Source organism: Pimephales promelas, chromosome 3, assembly GCF_988280905.1.
Source record: "Pimephales promelas chromosome 3, fPimPro1.hap1.1, whole genome shotgun sequence".
NCBI classification, from domain to species: Eukaryota; Metazoa; Chordata; class Actinopteri; order Cypriniformes; family Leuciscidae; genus Pimephales; species Pimephales promelas.
The window spans coordinates 6,174,001-6,200,124 of record NC_142771.1 but is presented as its reverse complement, the minus strand read 5'-3'; the positions used below and the strand labels follow the sequence as shown (position 1 = coordinate 6,200,124).

Sequence of the window (26,124 nt, the reverse complement as noted above, 5' to 3'; positions counted from 1 at the left end):
GGTTGGATTTAGTGCGAATGTTAAAAGTTAGTTATTAGATAGGTTGTTTAGTCATTCATTTTTATTAGTATATTGTAAGAAAGCTTATTGTAGCTTTGTAGTAACCTGTCACTATGAGTGAAGTCAGTAGCGAATAACGAAAAAACAAAAAAAACAAAAAAAAAACAGAATATGATCCAGGCAGCATTTAGTGTGCAAAACATCTGGGAGGTCAAAACTGTCCAGGCCAGGTGCAACCCATCTGGGCCATTGCTTTGCTGGCGGGGAGATTTAAAGAGTAGATAAATGTTTTACTCTGAAAAGTCAATAATATAATATACAAAAGAATATGCACATTTGTATGTATACAGTACCTTTATTTGGCTAGCAATGTGTTAGGCCTACGTGTAAACAAAAAAATACCATTTGCATTTCTTCAAAATGATAATAATTAATTAAAATGACTAATAAGAAGACTTGTGAAGGACTTTCCCACTTTTTCTACCTTGCTATTCAGGCCTTACATAGAAATGTCATCTTAAAATCATATATATAAGCCAGAATCAATTTATGTCTAATGGTGCTTTTCCACTACAGAGTACCAGCTCGACTCGACTCGCCTTTGTTTGGTTTTCCACTGAGTAAAAGTTGTACCTGTACGTGCTTCGGGTACTTTTTTTGCATCACCTCCAGCGAGGTTCTGAGCGAGCCAAGGCGAGCTGAGCCGGTACTAAAATGTGACAAACAATGCCGACTGCTGATTGGTCAGAGAGAATCGTGCGTCATTGCACGCGCCATATGGAGTATCCAGAGTAACCCCGCCATTTTTAAATAGTTTAGCCAGAGATAGTTTCTAAACTTACTACTATTATTATGACAACTCGGAAGAATACGGCGTGGTCAAACGATGAGGTGCACTTTCCTTTGGTTGCCGAAGTGAGGATCCAGCGAGAGCTTGATGGGGCAGCGAGGAACGAAAGGCGTCACTATGACGACCGGGAACTATTTGTGGCGGTACTGTCCGCAATGGAAAACGGCGCGAATGGCGAGCCGAGCCGAGGCAAGTTGGTACTGGTAATGGAAATGCGCCATAAGATAGCACATATGTTCCTGTTTCTTTCACACTATGAAGACTTTACCGTTCATCTTTCTTATGGATTCTTTGGTGTGTGTTATCAGTCTAAACACTTTCTCAGACTCACAGCACACAAGTTTCTCATGTATTTTCTGGTGTCTTTTATAGGAGTAAACTCATCCACAAACTAATAGACTCTTCCACAAACAGGACAGATGTACTCCTTTTCATTTCTATGAACTTTCATGGTGTTTCTTCAGTAATGATGCCAAAGCAAAACATTTTACTGCAATGATCACATTAAGGGGTGTCTAAAAAACACTTTTGATATCTGAAATCAACACAAACAAATAAACAAACAAACACATCCAGCCCCCACACAGCTCACAATAGTATCTAAAACAAGAGTTTGTTGTTAGTGGCCAGCAACAGCACAGCAGACCCAAACATGACACTCAAAACTGTCCTGTTACTAGACAGTAGGCTTCCTTTAGAGTTAGCATTTCACTATATATCTTGGTTCTGTCAAAAATAGCAGAACAAATGCTCACGTGGAGTAGAAACAACGCAATAACACTTCGGTCCCACTTTGGTCTATCCAACGCTGGAACGGTTTTCTAATAATAATAATAATAATATGGCTCCTAAAGCTCTAATCCAGTGATTTTTCTCTGAAATTTATCCATCAGCCATCTCCATCTTTACATGTTCTAGTCTTTCTCAGAGAATGTCTAATTGAAGAGAATTGGCACTGGCTGGTTACTTCCGGGTTCTGGACTGGCTGCAGTAACACGTCTCTGTCCATGCGGGGGCGCTCGCGGTCAATGGGGTTTCACCTCCATAAATCCACTTTTCTCAGGATGTAATTTTTTGTCAAGTAATTTGAAAGTTGTTTTCAAAAGGGAGGGCTAAGAAAATACACTCAGCTGAAAATTGCATTTTTAAGTTCACTTATCTGTTCTAAAAATCCGTTCAGAAATGTGATGACGTCACACAATAGCAGAATGCTAGCGTGTCCCGGCCAACAACAGCCTAACCTGTAAGAAATCAAAAGGACATAAGTACTCGTTCATTCGACTTTTGGCCTATAATCTATATTAAACTTGCAGAATCAACAATAAAATCTATGTTAATTTAACGACAAGCAGGTGAAAGAGACACATTTAGCCGTTTAGCCCCATAGACTCCCATTCATTCTGCACTCGCCCGCGATCACCTCCAGTGGAATTCTAATGGAACTGCAACCAAGATGATACACAACGGGGCTAATAGGAAGTGCCAAGGCTCTCCGTTAGACGGGATCTGTCTTTCTTCAAATCTCCCTCATTCTCACTCTCCGTCTCGTCCCCCATCATGAATGGACACGCCCTCTACAGCTGATTGGCCACAAGTGTGTTGAGCTGCTCCATCCGATCCACTTTCCACAGCTTTCCTGTTTCTCACTGTATCTCTCCGTTGGCTTGTTGCAGAGTGAGAATGGCGAAGATGCGCTTTTAGACTCGTGTTCCACTTAAATCTCTTCTCACACAGATGACACGCGTACGACATCTCTTCAGAGTGATTTCTCATGTGACTATTAAGTCCTTGTTTAAAGGTGAAACTCTTGCCACACTGAGAGCAGGAGAAAGGCTTTTTTCCAGTATGAAGTCTCATGTGAGTTTTACAGCTTTCTCTACTTGTGAAAGTGTTTCCACACTGAGAGCAGGAGAAAGGCTTTATTGACATGTGAGTTATCAAATGAACATTAAGGCAGTTTTTATATTTAAAACTCTTTCCACACTGAGAGCAGGTGAAGGGCTTTAATCCAGTGTGAATTATCATGTGATTCTTGAGGTTTGCTTTACGTATAAAAGTGTTTCCACACTGAGAGCAGGAGAAAGGCTTTATTGAATTGTGAATTAACATATGCTCAGTAAAGTGTCCTTTCTGTGTGAAACTCTTGCCACAGTGAGAGCAAACAAAAGGCTTTATTTCAGCATGAATTATCATGTGAGTCTTCAGGATTTGTTTACGTGTGAAAGAGTTTCCACACTGAGAGCAGGAGAAAGGCTTCTTTCCAGTATGAACTTTCATGTGGCTATTAAGGTTTCCTTTACGTGCAAAAGTTCTCTCACACTGGGGGCAAGCGAACGGCTTTTCTTCAGTGTGAATTACAAAATGATCCTTAAGGTGTGATTTCTTTGTAAAACTCCTTTCACACACACAGCAGGTGAAACGCTTTATTCCAGTATGAATTAACATGTGATCCTTCAGGCTTGATTTACGTGTGAAAGTGTTTCCACACTGAGAACAGACGAAAAGCCTTTTGACATCTGTGATTTGAATGCTGCTTTTTTCAGTTTTGGAGCAACTCAATGGTTTCTCTCCAGCGATGACATCATGAGCTTTCTGATGCTGATGTTTCTCCTCCATTTCATTCAGATCTTGTATTTCCTCTTTCACTTTCATCAGGCCTAAAAGGAAAATTATGAAAATCAATTTGGACAAATGGAAAATAAAATAATTTATATGATAATGTAGGGCCTACTAAAAACTGTTTTTTTTCAATGTTTCATGCAAAGAAACACTACACAACTTTACAACGCAGACACATCATACGCATGCACATTTGCACAATATGCATTAGGGATGTCCCGATCTGATACTAATTTTCGGTACAGCTCTTCTTGGCTGGAGCGGATATTCGTCATTGTTCTGAGGCCAATTCAAATCCGATATTGTGCGTTTACTTCACACGCACAGTAAATTAAATTTAAAACTGCAAAAAAAAAAAAACACTAAAACTATTGAATAGATAGATACTGTATAATACACTATGCACCGATAGATATATCTTTCCTTTGTGCTTTGAACTTTTCAATGCGGACTCGAAGAGCTACATAATCATACAATACTTTTGCGCAATGAAAGATTATTAATAGCATTTTTTGCTCTGTCCGATCTATCATAAGTTGTTGTCTCAAACAGCTGTGCTGTCTACATTTAATATAGGCCTATGTCTTAATTTTACGGTAGACTATAGGCCTATATCAAATAATTGATATTTTTAATTTGTTATCTTGTTTTTCATGAATGAAAGAGCAATGTGTAACGTTTTACCAGATTTAGTGCAACACATATTGTCTCTTACTTGTTCCCCCACTAAATAATGTTTTTTTTTTTTTTTTACTGAGACATACCATAGTACTGAGACAGCTCTCATTGCAGTCACAAATGTTTTGCTCTTATCATCCGATCGTGGTTTTATCTCTTTAAGTGTTAATCGATCTTATTGATACTATTGACCGTTCAACTGAGGCCACAAGATATCAATTCGAATTGATTCTCGATTTTCAATTTGATTGTAGTATTATGATGATTTCAATTATTCTATTTTGACTGGCCCCACCACCACAAAGAAAGAAAGGAATAAAATGGTTATTGTTTTTTTACACGTGTATTCTTGTATTGTAATAAATAAGGTTATGACACGCCAAATTTTAGATATCAGTGAAACTTAATTCTCGATTCCAATTTCAATACCAGCTAATGGGTCCATTACGATTTTTTTTTAACTTAAGTCAGTCTGTAATGTTGCTGTTTGAGCATAAAAACAATCTGTCCACTTCAAAGGGGATATTTTAATAAACAACCTTTTCAAGAACTACAACTAACCAGTTTGGACTACATACAACGCGATTTTCCCGGCTTTTTGAAGTCAAAATATTCCTCATTTAAATAATCCGCGCCCACGGAATAAGCAAAAAAAGGTATCGATTACTGTTTAGATTAAATTAGTTTATATAATCACGATTAAACGGTGTTAACATAAACATTAGTAAATAAACAAATACACTGAAAACGTCCTGTAAAAGAAGTGCTAGTCCGTGAATAAATGCGGCTTGGAAACATATTCGTAACGTTACTTCACACACCAAAAACAAAACTTTGTAAATGGGCATATGGGACCCCTTTAAAGATGAATGAAGAACCAACCTTCTTGTTCCTCGTGTTTTATTCTCCAGGGTTCTGGTTCACTCATGTCCTCCTCACTCTCCTCTTTAACAAACACCATCTTCACAGCAGCAGATCTCAGTTCAGTTGATATTCCTGCTTGATTCAGAACTTATTTACGTTTATTGACCTGTTTAAAAAAATATATCGTTCTAAAATATCTTAGTAACAGTTTGTATAAAGCCAGTCCCACGTAACAGAAGAGCCCATGCTGAAAAATAAAGTTCTTCCTCTGAGGTTTAATGGTGGTTGTAAACAAACGGATGTGCTTTACCGCCACCCACTGGACTGGAGTGTGAAGCGTCAAGAGGAGGACAAAACAATACAAGGAAGAGATGAATTGGTGCGTGGACAATGGAATATGTCCTGCAATATATTTTTCATCCAAAATACAAATAAATGAAAATACTTTAAAAAAAAGTTATATATCCTACACTCGCTTTACATTTGAGTTATATAGATCAGAGAAACGAGTTTCCAAATTTCATTCCAATTCAGGGAAAATCACGGAATGTTCCCTAATGAATATGTTTAATTTTTCATAATCATATACTGCATTTTGCAGAATGACTGACATTACAACATTTAAATAGAGACAAGGTCAGTGAAATTGGAAAACCTGTATTAAATACACGCTCTATATTCAAGTTTTAAACAAATGCTATAAAAAAAGGTATGTTGTATCTCCAAATATGTTTTTTGATGGAATGAGAATTTTAAGTCTGAATTTTAAAGAATTTTAAGTCTTAAGTCATTTAAGTCTGGGTGTCGCACATGAGAATGTGAAGTACAGTTCCTTTTTCATGAGCTGGAAGTGGAAATGCACATATGCCAGTACTATTTTTCTTATTCGATTTTTCTGGCCACTGATCCCACACTTTCTCAAATCCTCTCCACACACTAGGCCTATATATGACTCCTTCATACATCTATAGTCCCACTCTAGATCTCCCCATGCCCCTATTATGCTGGATTTCATGCTTTTTATAGAATCATCTGAATTTTGCCTTCTCACCATCCTGCCAAATCTGATGTAAAAGGTTCTGTCCAGAAACCTTAATTTTTTCAGTATATAGTCAATTTCAATTCAATTCAATTCAAAAGCTTTATTGTCTATCCCCACAGGGGGTAGAAAATTGTCTTTAGACAAAGGCTCAACAAACAGTAAAATACAAAAGACAACCACACAATTTAAGATACAACCCCCTCCCCTATTTGCTATTTAAAATATCAATGGCAGTTGGAATAAAAGTCTTCTTATACGTGGCCTTTTTCACCAAAGGTACTTTATATCGTCTACCAGACGGAAGTACATTAAATGAACTATGCAAGGGATGTGAAGAGTCTGTCACAATAGCAGAGGCTTTCCTTTCCACTGCCACCGTGTAAAAATCAGTCAGAGCTACTTGTTTCTCACCAATCATTTTAACAGCCATAATTTCAAAAGCAGACACCTAATACTTTTCTAATATTCAAAGTAAATATCGGAAATTCTAAAATATTATCCAGGATTAGGCAATACAATAGTTTTTGTCCTCATACAGTCTCTGTACAATTGACACAATCACTTCTGGATCGATTACAAGCACCCCAAATTATTAGATGAAAATGGATATCAGAATGAAGACAATGATCAGTGCAGAGAAGAGTGATCCGAGAACCAACAATGACACACAAGAAGTGCAGACTCAAAGTCAGCTTTATTGTGCTCGTGCCATAGTTTATTCAGCAAGTCTCAGGTGTTGACTAAAAACAACAAATAAAATAATAAGTCCATATAGAAAAGAAACGAGACTGCCAACTTCGCTGAAAGAGTTCATAGAGAGACAAACAATTCCTTTCATATACCAAATGCAACCTTAGGAGCCCAACTAAAGCAAACACTGATCACCACAATGGTGATTTAAAATGAAACAAATATCACCATCTAAACAATGTAAATAAACATGAGTTTTAATTTAATGCATCCTGAGTGTTTATTTGGTCCAGAAATAGTATAAATGAGACCATAAATGATGTTGAAAACATGTCCACAATGGCCACATTTGAACTAGTTTTTGTTCGATGAACGTCTATATCGGATGTGCAGAACACGTCAAAAAGACGTCATAAAAACTTTCATTCCAGCCCAAGCGTGCCGCACAAGCCCTCAAAAGTGAAGCCAAAACGTCTCGATCGCCCCCCTGTGGCCGGTCCTAGTATAGCTCATAACCCCGCCTCCCCATGTTATTCAATGGGACGCGAGACCAACTAAACAATTAAATTACACTTCACATATCCTTTTTCCAAACATAGTTTGTCATTTACTGTAGTTTCTATCACGTTGATGTAATTTCAAGTGTTCGGTTTTAAAATAAGTTTGTGTTTAGTTAGTTATGTGATGATAAAACGGTGCTCTGACATCATGATTGACAGGTTCTCTGTGCGAGGTGGTCACTGAAGCACCAGCGGACTTTTTTAATAATGTTGATTATGTGGTTAGTAGTTGTATTTACCTTATTTTAACGAGGTTCTGCAATCAGCAGACATCATTGGAGAAGAACGAAGCAGACAGAGGACACTTAATGAAAGTGCGGGGCATTTGCTTGCGTTTGATTCAGCGAGGATGAGGGCGTGGCCTTGATTTCGCGGCTTTACTTCCTGCTCACGACTGCGCATGACTGGTCCCGAAACACGCAAGTGCGCAGACTCAGGTCCCAAGATGTCAGCGTCATATCGAGACACTGGCGGCTTCAGTTCTCTCTGATGGAAAAGAGCGAAGCGGCGTCGTCCATCTTTTTTTACAGTCTATTGGCGCTTTTCCACTGCATAGTACGGTACGGTTCGGCTCAGTACGCTTCGACTCGGCGCGGAACAGTTCGGCTCGCTTTGCGTTTCCACTGCAGTAGTACCCCTTCAAAGTGTGTGGGACTGATCGTTATTTGCGCGCGCCTCTACTGCCATGACATCATCTTAAAAGCGCCACATTTTCAAACCCACAACACAGGAACAATGGAGACTATCGAGGGGATGGTGTTCCTGATTCTCGGTATGTGGTTGTTTTTAACTGCTAGACGGAAAATTGTGTTTAAAATGAGGCTGATGGCAGCAAAACAAAAATACTGCTAAAAAAGTGTCTCGTGTCGCAAATCCAATGACGATGGTAGTGACGATTCTGTCTGACCAATCAGTGATCTGCAGTGTTTCACGTCACATTTTAGTACCGGTACGGTACTCTTGGAACCTCAACAGGCCAGGTACCATTTAAAGCGACCTGAAGCGAAACGTACTGTACCGTACCATGCAGTGGAAAAGCGCCATATGTTCCAGCCCCTCAGCGGACGTCTTTTCAACGTCCGACTTTTGTGACTGACAAATACGTTGAAAAGACGTGTTTTGGACATCATTTTGCTTAGTGGGTTTGGAACACACCAGGGCGACGGTCGGCCAGTCTTTGTGCGTCAACCGACTAAGTTTCCGACAGTGTGTTTCGCAATGTTGGCTGAAATAGATCCGCGTTGGCTTTGTTTCGGCCGATTCCGCCGGTGAAAGAGGGAACTCTGATTGCCTGTTCAGCTTAGCGAGAGTCAAGGCACGAGAAAAATAGCACAAGGAAGAGGAGGAGTAGGGCAAGAAAGAGGAAGAAGAGGAAGAGGAAGAGAACGAGGGCAAGGAAGAGGAACAAGATGAGGAGGAGGGCAAGGAGGAGGAGGAGGAGGGCAAGGAAGAGGAAGAGGAGGGCAAGAAAGAGGAAGATGAGGAGGGCAAGAAAGAGGAAGAGGAGGAGAAGGGCAAGAAAGAGGAAGAGGAGGAGAAGGGCAAGAAAGAGGAAGGAGGAGAAGGAGAAGAACAAGGGCAAGGAAGAGGAGGAGAAGGAGGGCAAGGAAGAGGAGGAGGAGGAGGGAAAGGAAGAGGAGGAGGGCAAGGAAGAGGAGGGGGAGGAGGAGAGCAAGGAAGAGGAACAAGAGGAGGAGGAGGAGGGCAAGGAAGAGGAGGGAAAGAAAGAGGAAGAGGAGGAGGGCAAGAAAGAGGAAGAGGAGGAGAAGGGCAAGAAAGAGGAAGGAGGAGAAGGAGAAGAACAAGGGCAAGGAAGAGGAGGAGAAGGAGGGCAAGGAAGAGGAGGAGGAGGAGGGAAAGGAAGAGGAGGAGGGCAAGGAAGAGGAGGGGGAGGAGGAGAGCAAGGAAGAGGAACAAGAGGAGGAGGAGGAGGGCAAGGAAGAGGAGGGAAAGAAAGAGGAAGAGGAGGAGGGCAAGAAAGAGGAGGAGGGCAAGGAAGAGGAGGAGGAAGAGGAGGAGGGCAAGGAAGAGGAACAAGAGGAGGAGAAGGAGGGCAAGGAAGATGAGGAGGAGGAGGAGAAAAAGGAGGGCAAGAAAGAGGAACAAGAGGAGGAGGAGGAGGCCAAGGAAGAGGAGGAGGAAGAGGAGGACAAGAAAGAGGAAGGCAAGAAAGAGGAGGAAGAGGAGGAGAAGAAGGAGGGCAAAAAAGAGGAACAAGAGGAGGAGGAGGAGGAGGAGGGCAAGGAAGAGGAGGAGGAAGAGGAGGAGAAGAAGGAGGGCAAGGAAGAGGAACAAGAGGAGGAGGAGGGCAAGGAAGAGGAGGAGGAGGGCAAGAAAAAGGAAGGAGGGCAAAGAAGAGGAGGAGGAGAAGAAGGAAGAGTAACAAGAGAAGGAGGCGGATGAGGAGGGCAAGAAAGATGAGGAGGTGGAGAAGGAGGGGGGCAAGGGACAATATTGCTTGTGATGTGAAGTGCTCTGGTCTGACCCAGGCCAAAGACAAGAAGCACATTGATCACATGATCACATGAACTCCTTTCATTTGTGTCCCTTTGAGTATCGTATACTGTAGTGCAGGGGTTCTCAAACATTTTGGTGCCAGGGACCCCTTTCAGGGGAAAAAAAATTCCAAGGACCCCCCTCATATTTATAACCGTTATTGAGCACAAAGTTAATGTGTGAGCAGCTAATGAAATATTTTTGCACAAAATTAATGGTCTCCACCCAGGGTACTATGCAGGAATTTCTAAATAGCCTACTGAGGTTCCAAAAGTCATCTTGCTAGGAATCACTTAGGATCTCTCACTTAGGAAATTTTGATGTTCTTGATCTATACATGTGCAAGGCCCCACAATTGGATAACTATAGATTTAGAAGCATGTCAGTGGGCAGTGGCATACATTTTTTTTTTTTGTCAAGATGTCACGAAACACAATCACATATTCCAAACAGGAATGGCCTTAAAAGAGAATGTTTCAATGATTAGGCCTATTCTGCACACATAAAGCCCATAAGCCTATAAATACAATGATAATGGCATTATGTTTAATAGGTGCGTGCGTTGTTAATTTGAGCTTCTGTAATTAGCTAAAAAAACATACAGTATATGTTAAATATATGAATCCATAATATTAATCTCATGGGCACAGTATGTTTCTCTTGACCTGCTTTTTCCTTTGTTAAAGTTGAGCTTGATTAATACTTTGCAAACTGATTGTTTCAGTCGTTTTTTAAAACTTTTATCTAAAACAGCTGTTTAGTTTATGTTAATTTAGGCCTACATCTTATCTCGCACTTTATGACCGTTGACTGAAACGTCGTGCGGGGAAGTTCATTCCGAGTCAAACATTTTGACATTGACGAGCTATCGTTGTTAGTCTGCTGATGCACCTCAGACGAGAAGGTCCGTTATCATCGCGATGTGCATCCTTGCAACCTCAATTGTGGGTACAGCCCTGTCACTATGCACTTTTATTTTGATAATGATCAGACTTCTAATGTCAAATCTACAGTAGCAGTGCTAGAACTGACTATTGTGCGCGCACGCGAGACGCCGGCGCGCAATTACATGGGAATTTTTCCTCAGCAGTGGAAACAGGAATACTCTTATTTATGGTCATAGATAAGACAAGAGTGCATCATCCGAAACGGTAAAGTGTCCATTTTTTATTTGTGTATAGGCTACATTATAAATGACTACAAAATGTCATGCCTTTTAAAAATACAGAAAACAACCGGATGCGGGTTCATGCCGTCTCTCTGTCTCCTTTCTGGCGCACGTCCCGCAAAATCAACAGCAGCGAATAGTCTACTTGACGCACAGATATAGATTATCTATCTATAGAAAACTTTAAGTGTCTACTTTGTATTGTTTTGTGTTGTTAAATGCATTACATAAGTTACTTAGGGATAAATAGCATGTTTTCAGATGATAAAGAAAACATGACTCATAGCACGGAAAAAACGTTAGGTTGTTATAAATTATTTCGCGGACCCCCTGGCATTAGCTCACGGACCACCAGGGGTCCGCGGACCCCACTTTGAGAACCACTGCTGTAGTGCACTGCTGTCGACTGTACAATGAAAAAATATGAAATTTGATCTCAGATCTCAGTTTTTTTCTGAAATTTCTCCCTCGGCCATCTCTACATCTTTACATATTCTAGTCTTTCTTCAAATCTCCCTCTTTCTCACTCTCCGTCTCGTCCCCCATCATGAATGGACACGCCCTCTACAGCTGATTGGCCACGAGTGTGTTGAGCTGCTCCATCCGATCCACTTTCCACAGCTTTCCTGTTTCTCACTGTATCTCTCCGTTGCCTTGTTGCAGAGTGAGTATAACGAAGATGCGCTTTTAGACTCGTGTTCCACTTAAATCTCTTCTCACACAGATGACACACGTACGACATCTCTTCAGTGTGATTTCTCATGTGACTATTAAGTCCTTGTTTAAAGGTGAAACTCTTGCCACACTGAGAGCAGGAGAAAGGCTTTTTTCCAGTATGAAGTCTCATGTGAGTTTTACAGCTTTCGCTACTTGTGAAAGTGTTTCCACACTGAGAACAGGAGAAAGGCTTTATTGACATGTGAGTTATCAAATGAACATTAAGGTGGTTTTTATATTTAAAACTCTTTCCACACTGAGAGCAGGAGAAAGGCTTTAATCCAGTGTGAATTATCATGTGATTCTTGAGGTTTTCTTTACGTGTGAAAGAGTTTCCACACTGAGAACAGGAGAAAGGCTTCATTCCAGTATGAACTTTCATGTGAGTATTCAGGTTTCCTTTACGTGCAAAAGTTCTCTCACACTGAGGGCAAGTGAACGGCTTTTCTTCAGTGTGAATAGCAATATGATCCTCAAGGTGTGATTTCTTTGTAAAACTCCTTTCACACACACAGCAGGTGAAACGCTTTATTCGAGTATGAATTAACATGTGAGCCTTCAGGCTTGATTTACGTGTGAAAGTGTTTCCACACTGAGAACAGACGAAAAGCCGTTTGACATCTGTGATTTGAATGCTGCTTTTTTCAGTTTTGGAGCAACTCAATGGTTTCTCTCCAGCGATGACATCATGAGCTTTCTGATGCTGATGTTTCTCCTCCATTTCATTCAGATCTTGTATTTCCTCTTTCACTTTTATCAGGCCTAAAATGAAAATTATGAAAATCAATTTGGTCAAATGGAAAATAAAATAATTTTTGATAATGTAGGGCCTACTAAAAACTCCCCAAAAAACTGTGTATTCTGTTGTATGCGATTATTTTACACGGAACGTAAAAAATAGAGACACCAGCCACCATAGTCACATGTTTGCCGGGAGCCAGAGCGCCTGACATCAAAGCAAATTTAAAAGTACTGGCTAATGCTAATCGTAAATTCTCTAAGATTATTATTAACGTCGGCACTAATGATGTTCGAACATTAAAGGGGAAATGAAGCAGTGAATCAAGTTTACATGATTTACAAGATGGATTTCCAATATAATCAACAATTAAATAAGAAACATTACAAATGTAAACATTTAGAAGAAAAAAAGAAAAAACTTTGCATCTTTCGCCGCCAGGGCGCCGCCATTGTGCAGTTGACGTCACGGGGTTGGTTGGCTCAAGTTTAACAGGCTCTGGACATTGAAAATCGCGACATCAAACTGTGTTTACACCAGTGTTTTTACCGCGAACGACTAATGTTAGGTACAGTCATTAGACAAAAAGACGACGTATGTTATATGTTGACAAACTGCACATAGAAATATTGTTCGCGATGTCTGCCGTCACATTCCCGTCTCGTCAACACCATGTAACGTTAAGTTACGTTGCTATGTAGAACAGCCGGTGGTGGTTTGGGGCGAAGAGCGGGTTTGCAACGCTAACTTACCAGGTGTCAGTGTGGCTGTTGTACTGCGATGCCCTCCGTGTCAAAGTCCATCTGTTGTCAAGAGGTTGATCTTGAGCATGTATTGCGTGGTCAATTCTTGCGTGGTCAATGCCGGGAGTTAGACGTGTGGAAGCGGCGATGCTTTCCCTGAAGGATGTCAGAGCGGAGACACTTTTTCCTAGTATATGTAGGCTGTAGCTAACGTTACTAGCACTACCAGTGCGGAAATATGGACGTTTCATTTCCCCTTTAACAAATAACGTTACATGCTAACTTACATGTTGTTAATGAGACGGGAATATCTGACGGCAGACATCGCGAACAATGTTTCTATGTGCAGTTTGTCAACATATAACATGAGACGTCGTCTTTTTGTCTAATATCTGTACCTAACATTAGTCGTTCGCGGTCAAAACACTGGTGTAAACACAGTTTGATGTCGCGATTTTCAATGCCCAGAGCCTGTTAAACTTGAGCCAACCAACCCCGTGACGTCAACTGCACAATGGCGGCGCCCTGGCGCCGAAAGATACAAAGTTTTTTCTTTTTCTCTTCTAAATGTTTACATTTGTAATGTTTCTTATATAATTGTTGATTATATTGAAAATCCCAAGTATGATGTCAAGCACTGTAATTTGCTCTGGCCGCCTTCCTGTTCGCAGGAGTGATGAGATAGTTAGTAGACTGTCCTCACTTACTGTAATGGCTGGCATCAGAAGCGTGTGCAATAGCATTTTTGGGGCATTATAGGTGTGTGCAACAGCACTTTAGGGCATCATAAACATGTGCAAAAGCATTTTGGGGCATGTGCAGAAGCATTGTAGGGTGTGCAACTGCATATTGAGGCATCATAGCCGTGTGAAGCAGCATTTTAGGGCATCATAAGCGTGTGCAACAGCATTTTTGGGGCATTATAGGCATGTGCAACAGCATTTTTTGGGGCATCATATGTGTGTGCAACAGCATTTTAGGGTGTGCAACAGCATTTTAGGGCATCAGAAGTGTGTGCAACAGCATTTTTGGGGCATTATAGGCATGTGCAACAGCATTTTAGGGTGTGCAACAGCATTTTAGGGCATCAGAAGCGTGTGCAACAGCATTTTTGGGGCATTATAGGCATGTGCAACAGCATTTTAGGGTGTGCAACAGCATTTTAGGGCATCATAAGCGTGTGCAACAGCATTTTTGGGGCATTATAGGCATGTGCAACAGCATTTTAGGGTGTGCAACAGCATTTTAGGGCATCAGAAGCGTGTGCAACAGCATTTTTGGGGCATTATAGGCATGTGCAACAGCATTTTAGGGTGTGCAACAGCATTTTGGGGCATCATAAGCATGTGCAACAGCATTTTTGGGGCATCATATGTGTGTGCAACAGCATTTTAGGGCATCATAAGCGTGTGCTGTAGTGAAGTTTTTTATTCTTCCACGCAACAGACCAGGAGACTCTTGAGGTATCTTTCACGCAGACGTTCTTTATTGCGTAGCTGTAGTCATCTCAAGGATAGTCTAAGATAGTCTAAGATAGTCTAACTAAGGGAAAACATTCCCTTACAATTTATACATTTAGAGGGGAGGAGTTTACATTGAGGGGGGGGGGAAACTGAAACAAAGCATGCAAATGAATTAGGAACACACCCTACTCTGAGGCCATTACCAATCCGATTGAATCAGCATAACTTTTCAAATGCTGATGGTGGCAGGAACCCTGGTTCCAAAGAGCCATCCCAGAGCCATTAAAGACAAAAGGTGGAAGTCTCCCTTATAGCTAATCCAATCAAAAACAGGACTATCAGGAAAGGAGACTCTCGCTGGAGACTTTATCAGTTTTTATACCATTGGAGTGGAAACCTAAATTAAACATTTGACAAATTTGTATTTCTCCAATTCCCCCTTTGGGAGTTCTAAAATAACTCCCACACTATATACAAATTTAAACAATTAAGAAAGTTCATTCATGTAACTTGTGCTAGTTACAGGCACATACTTATGTTCTGTGTTTGCTTTTTCTGTAATTACATGCTGACACAGAAAACAAACATGCAATTAGGGTCCGTGAAGCTCTTACGGAAAATTTAAACTTCAGTTACATCTGGTGTAATTTTTGCTGAAAGATCAAGACTGTTTAACCATCATGTTTGTGCACAAGAGAGTCAATGCAGCCATCTTCGGCTGTGGCCTGCAAGGTTTCCAGCAAAACAAGGATTCTGGAGTCTTCACATTGTGCGATGTCCTGGTGGTTACTACATCTTGATAATGTTGATTGATGACTGAAGGTTCCGTAAGTCTTTTCTCTGCGTTGTGTATTTTTTTTTTTCTTTCTTTAATTTGGTAAGAGTTGGCTCGGCAGTGGGTCTCGTTGTTTTCTGGAAGTGGTGTCTTCATACGCAGGTGAAGACGTCTGTGCATATGGGTCTCGGGATAGCCATCAAGTGGTATCTGCACAGAGGAAAAAGAAAACAAGAGAGCAGTATTTCTTCAAAGACAAGGGTTGTATCCTGCTGAGTAAACACTGAGTCTGCTATTGTTCCCTCTTTCCCTATTCCTTAATTCTTGACACCTAAAGAAAACAGTGAGGTGAGGATGGACTAAATGGATGGGGAAGGCCTATGAGGGAATCTTCGCCCAAGGGGTGACCCCCGACGCATATGGCATTTCGGTTCTTCCCTTGGGTTCCTCACTGGTTCGTGTCCTTTTTATGTCCCTGTCAGTGGGCAGAATTTTGCAGAACACTTTGCAATGTGACAAATGAGACCAAGTTTTTCTTCCTTGACACAATACTGCTCGATCAACATCCCTTGATGGGGCACATGCCACTTAGGCTCTAATGGCTTGACCTGTCCTGTGACTTGTGTACTTTGATCTGCGTAACTCAATGATGAGTTAATTTTCCTTCATCCTCTAACAAAACATCAGTCGTTGTAGACATCATACGTGAGAATGGGTGAGGATAGTTAAATCAATTTCCCCAATGGGAAAAGGTGACAAAATTGACTTTTGCTTCATTCATTAGTGCTAATACTGCGTGTGGGCATTTACAGTCTGACCTAACACTAATATTGCTGAAAGGCCTGTACTGTAGAATAACATTTAAGGCTGTGAGTTTACTTAAAGCAGTCCCCCAAAGGAAAAGCTGAGACAGTCACTTTCCTTTTGTTCCGTTAAACAAACATAAGTTTTTTTTATCTCTGTTGTAAGTTACTGGGGAAATTAAGCACTCACAGTCCAAATGGTTAACACGTCAACAAGCTGCCCCACCCGTTTAAAGACGTGGGGAATGGCGGCTTCAGAATAGCAAGCAAACTGAGAAGTTGGGCAAAAAGGTTGACTTCGTTAACGTTCTTTCTGCTTTTTCTACACTCTCTGCTCCAATGTCCCGGCTGACCACAGTAATAACACCTGCCCTCTCTCTTAGGACATTTACGTTTCTGTGGGTTTTCTGTGCTGACCTTAAAAGAGGCTGCTGCAATTTGTACTCTTGCCTTAACATCAAAATCTCTTTCCCAAGCAGTTAACCTGTCCAGGTTACTTCTAAGAGTTCTGTGAGACCAAGTCAGATCCAAAAATGGCAAAGCACTTCTGTAGTCAGCTATAAGGCCATCTGACCAGATACGGACCAGCGGTCCTTTGTCATTGAGTACACTGTCAGAATCATCCACTATTCCACTGTACGTTACAGCTGACTGACAAAACCTCTCAGTATATTCATTCACAGTTTCTTCTTTCTTTTGTACACAGTTAGTAATTCTAGACCAATCTATCTTGGGTCCTAGGATATTCTTTAGGATTTTCAGAACACCTTCTCTCAATTCATCTTTTCTGGCATGTTGCAGTTCAGAAGTAACAGCAGACTCAAAACTGTTGAATTCAGATTCAGTTAGAATTTGAGACATTAACTGTGTGACTTCTGTCAACGACATGTCGTACAGACGCATTTTGCTAACCAATGCTCTACTAAATTCAGTGAACTGTGTGCGTGCTGGCGGTAAACTCTGGGACAATCTCTCTATGTCTCTAGGTCCAAGCGTTGTAGCAACAGTTTGGATTTGAACAACAGAAGCACTGGAAGGAACACTTTCTGACTGTTCAATTCCCTGCTGTCTTTTTCTAGCAGCACACATCTTCACTGAATTTACATGCTTATCTGTTACTGATGGGATGTCTACATCTCTTTCAAACAATGCTTGTAAGTCAGGAAAAGTTTCATCTGACTGTTGGTCTTCAGTGTTACATTTGGCTGAGGCCTGGTTATTGCCCACCTTTGTCGTGAAACAGGACAATTGAGTCTGCAATTGTTTGTTCTGTTCATTTAACTTAGCAATACACCTAGCTTGCTCTTGTGCAATGGATAAACTGTATTCTTTGTAACAACAGATAATGGCTTTCACATTGTTCTTGCGAATACTTGCTCCAAGCACTTTTTTACAATCTTCCATCGACCATACTTTTTCTGGGTGAATGCCAAATTTCTTTGTCAAATTCACTCTGACTGACTGAGTCACTATGGAGTCCATGTGCTCTCCTAACAATGACTTAAATTCACTATCTGACCACAATGGAGCGGCAAGGCCACTTTTCTCAGTTGTAGGAACCAACCTAGCATTCGTCACAACCATTTTGTGAGTTTCTTTGTTATCACACAAAACAACTAACTTTCTCTGATCAACAGAGGCTACACTTGTTTACACAGATCGACTGTTGTAAACCTTCTTTGACAAAGCAAAGGAAAATCCACAATATTACTAGCACTTTATGCTAACCTTCCCTGCTTGTACAGAGGATCAAACTTTCATCTCTAAAATACATTTTTAGAGGGTAACACCACAAAACAACAACAAACAAACAACACAAACTATTAGCATATTACGCTAATCTTCCCTGAAAGAAAATGGAAAGGGTCTTTCACCTTCCTAACTTTTAGAGGATAAGACCACAATAACTAGCAAAAAAAAAAAAATGCTAATCCTTCTCTGCGAACAGAGGTTATCACCAATATTAACACGTAATGTTAATCTTCCCTAAGTTTAGAGGATATCTTCTCTAGCAACGTAGAGGCACTATTCCGTTCGACAAAACTTCCCTGACTCATTCAGAGGATATCTTACAACTTCCCTGACTTATTCAGAGGATCCCAAAATATTAACATTTAATGTCAATCTTCCCTGCCTGACAACAGAGGATATCTATCATCTTTAAAAGACAACTTTTAAAGGATAACTTTAGTTAATCAAACACTACAGCTGCCTGATAACTCTTTCTCTGACGGCGCAGAGGCACAACTTTGGTACTGGTCTGGTTCTTTGAATAGAGTGAAACTCACCGAATCGTTGCTTGTATGAAAAGATTCAGTCTGGAACTCAGTCAGAAAAGTTCTTTTTGTTCTTGTTCTGGAACTCAGTCCGCTTTGTTGATCTTGTTCTGGAACTCAGGTAAGATTTCTCTGTTGAAATCTTTTGTTGCAGTTCTTGATTCAGGTAAGATTTCTCTATCCGGGTCACGGCACCATCTGTAGTGAAGTTTTTTATTCTTCCACGCAACAGACCAGGAGACTCTTGAGGTATCTTTCACGCAGACGTTCTTTATTGCGTAGCTGTAGTCATCTCAAGGATAGTCTAAGATAGTCTAAGATAGTCTAACTAAGGGAAAACATTCCCTTACAATTTATACATTTAGAGGGGAGGAGTTTACATTGAGGGGGGGGGGGAAACTGAAACAAAGCATGCAAATGAATTAGGAACACACCCTACTCTGAGGCCATTACCAATCCGATTGAATCAGCATAACTTTTCAAATGCTGATGGTGGCAGGAACCCTGGTTCCAAAGAGCCATCCCAGAGCCATTAAAGACAAAAGGTGGAAGTCTCCCTTATAGCTAATCCAATCAAAAACAGGACTATCAGGAAAGGAGACTCTCGCTGGAGACTTTATCAGTTTTTATACCATTGGAGTGGAAACCTAAATTAAACATTTGACAAATTTGTATTTCTCCAGTGCAATAGCATTTTTGGGGCATAATAAGCATGTGCAACAGCATTTTGGGGTGTGCAACAGCATTTTAGGGTGTGCAACAGCATTTTGGGGCATCATAGGCGTGTGAAACAGCATTTTAGTGTGTGCAACTGCATATTGAGGCATCATAGTGTGTGAAGCAGCAATTTAGGGCATCATAAGCGTGTGCAACAGCATTTTTGGGGCATTATAGGCATGTGCAACAGCATTTTAGGGTGTGCAACAGCATTTTTGGTGCATTATAGGCATGTGCAACAGCATTTTTTGGGGCATCATATGTGTGCAACAGCATTTTAGGGCATCATAAGCGTGTGCAATAGCATTTTTGGGGCATTACAGGCATGTGCAACAGCATTTTAGGGTGTGCAATAGCATTTTTGGGGCATTATAAGCATGTGCAACAGCATTTTGGGGTGTACAACAGCATTTTAGGGTGTGCAACAGCATTTTAGTGTGTACAACTGCATTTTGAGGCATCATAGCGTGTGAAGCAGCAATTTAGGGCATCATAAGCATGTGCAACAGCATTTTTAGGGCATCATAGGTGTGTGCAACAGCATTTTTGGGGCATCATAGGTGTGTGCAACAGCCTTTTAGGGCATCATAAGCGTGTGCAATAGCATTTTTGGGGCATTATAGGCATGTGCAACAGCATTTTAGGGTGTGCAACAGCATTTTTTGGGGCATCATATGTGTGTGCAACAGCATTTTAGGGCATCATAAGCGTGTGCAATAGCATTTTTGGGGCATTATAGGCATGTGCAACAGCATTTTAGGGTGTGCAACAGCATTTTTTGGGGCATCATATGTGTGTGCAACAGCATTTTAGGGCATCATAAGCGTGTGCAATAGCATTTTTGGGGCATTTAATAGCATGTGCAACAGCATTTTAGGGTGTGCAACAGCATTTTGGGGCATAATAAGCATGTGCAACAGCATTTTAGGGTGTGCAACAGCATTTTGGGGTGTGGAACAGCATTTTAGGGTGTGCAACAGCATTTTGGGGTGTGCAACAGCATTTTTTGGGGCATCATATGTGTGTGCAACAGCATTTTAGGGCATCATAAGCGTGTGCAATAGCATTTTTGGGGCATAATAAGCATGTGCAACAGCATTTTAGGGTGTGCAACAGCATTTTGGGGTGTGCAACAGCATTTTGGGGCATCATAGGCGTGTGAAACAGCATTTTAGTGTGTGCAACTGCATATTGAGGCATCATAGTGTGTGAAGCAGCAATTTAGGGCATCATAAGCGTGTGCAACAGCATTTTTGGGGCATTATAGGCATGTGCAACAGCATTTTAGGGTGTGCAACAGCATTTTTGGTGCATTATAGGCATGTGCAACAGCATTTTAGGGTGTGCAACAGCATTTTTGGTGCATTATAGGCATGTGCAACAGCATTTTAGGGTGTGCAACAGCATTTTTTGGGGCATCATATGTGTGCAACAGCATTTTAGGGCATCATAAGCGTGTGCAATAGCATTTTTGGGGCATTACAGGCATGTACAACAGCATTTTAGGGTGTGCAATAGCATTTTTGGGGCATTATAAGCATGTGCAACAGCATTTTGGGGTGTACAACAGCATTTTAGGGTGTGCAACAGCATTTTAGTGTGTACAACTGCATTTTGAGGCATCATAGCGTGTGAAGCAGCAATTTAGGGCATCATAAGCATGTGCAACAGCATTTTTAGGGCATCATAGGTGTGTGCAACAGCATTTTTGGGGCATCATAGGTGTGTGCAACAGCCTTTTAGGGCATCATAAGCGTGTGCAATAGCATTTTTGGGGCATTATAGGCATGTGCAACAGCATTTTAGGGTGTGCAACAGCATTTTTTGGGGCATCATATGTGTGTGCAACAGCATTTTAGGGCATCATAAGCGTGTGCAATAGCATTTTTGGGGCATTTAATAGCATGTGCAACAGCATTTTAGGGTGTGCAACAGCATTTTGGGGCATAATAAGCATGTGCAACAGCATTTTAGGGTGTGCAACAGCATTTTGGGGTGTGGAACAGCATTTTAGGGTGTGCAACAGCATTTTGGGGTGTGCAACAGCATTTTTTGGGGCATCATATGTGTGTGCAACAGCATTTTAGGGCATCATAAGCGTGTGCAATAGCATTTTTGGGGCATAATAAGCATGTGCAACAGCATTTTAGGGTGTGCAACAGCATTTTGGGGTGTGCAACAGCATTTTGGGGCATCATAGGCGTGTGAAACAGCATTTTAGTGTGTGCAACTGCATATTGAGGCATCATAGTGTGTGAAGCAGCAATTTAGGGCATCATAAGCGTGTGCAACAGCATTTTTGGGGCATTATAGGCATGTGCAACAGCATTTTAGGGTGTGCAACAGCATTTTTGGTGCATTATAGGCATGTGCAACAGCATTTTAGGGTGTGCAACAGCATTTTTTGGGGCATCATATGTGTGCAACAGCATTTTAGGGCATCATAAGCGTGTGCAACAGCATTTTTGGGGCATTATAGGCATGTGCAACAGCATTTTAGGGTGTGCAATAGCATTTTTGGGGCATTATAGGCATGTGCAACAGCATTTTAGGGTGTGCAACAGCATTTTTTAGGGCATCATATGTGTGTGCAACAGCATTTTAGGGCATCATAAGCGTGTGCAATAGCATTTTTGGGGCATTTAATAGCATGTGCAACAGCATTTTAGGGTGTGCAACAGCATTTTGGGGCATAATAAGCATGTGCAACAGCATTTTAGGGTGTGCAACAGCATTTTGGGGTGTGCAACAGCATGTTAGGGTGTGCAACAGCATTTTGGGGTGTGCAACAGCATTTTTTGGGGCATCATATGTGTGTGCAACAGCATTTTAGGGCATCATAAGCGTGTGCAACAGCATTTTGGGGTGTGCAACAGCATTTTGGGGCATCATAGGCGTGTGAAACAGCATTTTAGTGTGTGCAACTGCATATTGAGGCATCATAGTGTGTGAAGCAGCATTTTAGGGCATCATAAGCGTGTGCAACAGCATTTTTGGGGCATTATAGGCATGTGCAACAGCATTTTAGGGTGTGCAACAGCATTTTTGGTGCATTATAGGCATGTGCAACAGCATTTTAGGGTGTGCAACAGCATTTTTTGGGGCATCATATGTGTGCAACAGCATTTTAGGGCATCATAAGCGTGTGCAACAGCATTTTAGGGTGTGCAATAGCATTTTGGGGCATTATAAGCATGTGCAACAGCATTTTAGAGTGTACAACTGCATTTTGAGGCATCATAGCGTGTGAAGCAGCAATTTAGGGCATCATAAGCATGTGCAACAGCATTTTTGGGGCATCATAGGTGTGTGCAACAGCATTTTAGGGCATCATAAGCGTGTGCAATAGCATTTTTGGGGCATTATAGGCATGTGCAACAGCATTTTAGGGTGTGCAATATCATTTTTGGGGCATTTAATAGCATGTGCAACAGCATTTTAGGGTGTGCAACAGCATTTTGGGGCATAATAAGCATGTGCAACAGCATTTTAGGGTGTGCAACAGCATTTTGGGGTGTGCAACAGCATTTTGGGGCATCATAGGTGTGTGAAACAGCATTTTAGTGTGTGCAACTGCATATTGAGGCATCATAGTGTGTGAAGCAGCAATTTAGGGCATCATAAGCATGTGCAATTGCATTTTTGGGGCATCATAGTGGTGTCCGCAAAATTATATAGAATTCATAGTAATATGGCACATAGTCTTCGAGTTCAAACATGACAATCTGGGGCTCAGGTCAGGAAACAGACAGACTGGCTAAACCGACCGTCTGCCAGCTGTCTCACATCACTTAGGTCAGATAAATCCCGTCACGTAGAGACTCTTTCACCTAGATATCATCATAGAGACTGTCTGTTCTCCGAATTAGGACATTAAAAAAATTCAAACCCATCTAAGGGTAAACATTTTAATTGATGTTCAACAAATAAAAACAGATATAATACAAATGAGCAAATTATAAAGCTTGGGTTGCTGAATATTCAATCCAATATCAATATTCGATATCCAAATATCAATATTTATTCAGTATCCCTTATTTCAAAAGCACTTATTGTTAATTATAAGATTATAGATAACCTAGATGTGCTGTTTTTGACAGAAACCTGGCTAAAACAAACAATTACATTGAATGAGTCAACCCCACAAGATTACAGTTATAAATATGAACCTCAATTGAAAGGTAAAGGGGGAGGTGTTGCTGTAATTCATAGTAATATTTTCAGCATTACTAAGAAATCTAGTTTAAATTTTAATTCTTTTGAAGTGTTGGTGCTTAAAGTAAAAATATATAGTGTAAATGATAAATCATGTTTGAGATTTTGTGCTTGATACTACCAGGCGTCATACAGACTTTATCAAAGAATTTGCTGATTTTCTATCAGAGTTAGTACTGGCTGCAGAAAAATTGTCCTAATTGTTGGTGATTTTAGTAAACATGTAGAAAACGTAAACGATGCATTGGGATCGACATTTAAAAAACATTCATAACACTAAATTTCAGGGCTCCAGACTAACTTTTTTTACTAGGAGCGCTGTATAACCATATATAACTAAAATACCGTAAATAACCGGAATACTGACTAATTCTTTAATATTAAATAGACTTAACATACAAATATTATGATATGGTGTTTTATTTTAAGTTCACAGGGCACCAGACTAAAATTTGATGGCAGCATCCCCTCAAATGAGAACTCACAGTTCTACAAAAAAAAAAAAAAAAAAAAAAAATCTGTTAGCAATAAATCATTAAGCTTAATTTAAAGTGTAGATGAAATTAACTTTAGTTATTATCATTAATAATGTCTTAATATTAATTAAAAAAAAACAACTTGTGTGTGCAAAATACAGAATTACATGAATGTGCTGCATTTTAAACAAATAGAGACATATTTCTTAATAGAAAAGCTCAATTTTGTATTAATGCAGGCCAGAATGTGTGGATGAGGTGACACGTGTGCATTCATTGACTCGTTTCTGAATCAATCCTATTTGATTCATTTGGATTTTAAAAATTTAATTTTGAAAGAATTGAAAAGAAAGAAGAAAGAAATTTCATTTCAGAATTTCATTTTGAAAGATCCACACACACTGTCTGAGAAAACCTGCTACCACTAGATGGCAGTATTCTGCTAAAAACAGACAACAGCCGCATAATCAAGCGTTCTTCCACATTTAAGACGCTTAAAGGAGTAGTTCACTTCTGAAAAAACTGTTGCTGATAATTTACTCACCCCCATGTCATCCATTTGTACTTGTTCTTACTTGTTGCATGCAAAAATTCTGGCCTGCATTAATACAAAATTGAGCTTTTGTATTAACAAATATGTCTCTATCTACAAATTGCAACACATTCATTCAATTTTGAATTTTGCGCACACAAGTTGAAAGGCATGGATAAAACATTTCTGCAACATGTATCAAGTTCATTGATAATTGTGTTTGCACGTGTTATTCATTTTGATACTATATTTGAGTTTCAGTTACACTCATGTAAAAACAAAGATAATATATTTAAAACGTTGATTTAAGACATTTTAATTGTAATTAATGACTTGTTTTTACATTAAGGGAGACTTTAAAGGATGCACACCCTGTTTATTTGTTAGCTTATACACCAGAATGGGTCCTTTATGCTTTTTCAACTTTAGTCAGTCTGTAATGTTGCTGTTTGGGCATAAAAAAATATCTGCAACGTTACAAGTTCCCTTAAAAGGCACAACCTTTAAAAGAACTACAACGAATCAGTTTGGACTACAACTCGATTTTCCCGGCTTTATGAAGTCATAATATTTCTCATTTAAATAATCCGCGCCAACGGTATATAAGCAAAAAATGTCTCGATTACTGTTTGGATTTAATTAGTTTATATAATCACGATTAAATAGTATATATCACAAACATTAGGGGGAAAAAGAAGAAAAAACACTGAAATCGTCCTAGAAGTGCTTGCATAGCCCGTGAATGAAGGCTTGGAAACACATTCGTACACCCCAAAAACAAAACTTTGTAAATGGGCATATGGGACCACCGACCTCCTTGTTCCTCGTGTTTTATTCTCCAGGGTTCTGGTTCACTCATGTCCTCCTCACTCTCCTCTTTAACAAACACCATCTTCACAGCAGCAGATCTCAGTTCAGTTGATACTCCTCCAGATATTCCTGCTTGATTCAGAACTTAGTCACGTATATGAGGATGGGAATATTACAGGCATTTATTGACTATCGTTCTATCTTTGTAAGTTTGTATTAAGTCAGAACCAGATAACAGAAGAGCCCACGCTGAAAACAAAACTTCTTCCTCTGAGGTTTAATGGTGGTTGTAAACAAACGGATGTGTTTTACCGCCACCCACTGGACTGGAGTGTGACTTGTGCGTGGACAATGGACTATGTCCTGCACTGCATTTTTCCTTTAAAAAGATTTACACAAATAAATCAAAAATGCTTTTAAAAAATAATATAGCCTACACTCTCATCAGATTTGAGTTATATGTACACTGAAAAAAAAAATCCAAATTTCACAGAAAATAACTGATTTTTTGACGATCATTTTCTTTCATTTTAAATTAAAACACTGTCAAATTACAAATAATATTTGTAAAATAAAAATGCAGCTTTTATTTTAGGTATTGTGACATTAATGACAAATTCCAGTCACTCACATTTTTTATACACTCACATTTTTAATATTTTCATACAGTTTTTTTTTTCTGTTTTCTTATATTACATAAAAATGTATGTAAAATTATAAATATAATCTGTAATTAAACAGTAGCAAAAAAGTGAAATGATAAAACGGTTAAATGAGCGGCAGCCTAAAAACCTGTAACATTAAAGTAAAACATCATACATTAAATAAACTGTTATTTCACAGGTTTTCCTGCATTATTATGATCAAATACCTTCAAAAATCGTTAAAAAA

At 40.0% G+C, this 26,124-nt stretch overlaps 1 protein-coding gene across 1 annotated transcript; it reads right to left on the bottom strand.

The window, feature by feature from the left end:
• Positions 1-1,275: 1,275 nt before the first annotated feature.
• On the bottom strand, positions 1,276-25,508 carry LOC120471764 (uncharacterized). Its single transcript, XM_089127965.1, has 4 exons — positions 25,237-25,508; positions 11,495-12,446; positions 5,030-5,160; positions 1,276-3,507 (listed from the first exon to the last, which is right to left on the bottom strand). Exons 1-4 carry the CDS (start codon positions 25,313-25,315, stop codon positions 2,384-2,386), a joined length of 2,286 nt encoding a protein of 761 aa, XP_088984091.1. The 5' UTR covers positions 25,316-25,508; the 3' UTR covers positions 1,276-2,383.
• Positions 25,509-26,124: the final 616 nt, after the last annotated feature.

Coding starts and splice junctions, on each gene's coding strand:
- LOC120471764 (XM_089127965.1), bottom strand. CDS start 25,315: ATGGTGTTTGTTAAAGAGGAGAGTGAGGAGGACATGAGTGAACCAGAA. Junction 12,447..25,236: donor AAAACACGAGGAACAAGGAG/GTCGGTGGTCCC, acceptor TTTTCATTTTAG/GCCTGATAAAAGTGAAAGAG. Junction 3,508..5,029: donor AAAACACGAGGAACAAGAAG/GTTGGTTCTTCA, acceptor TTTTCCTTTTAG/GCCTGATGAAAGTGAAAGAG.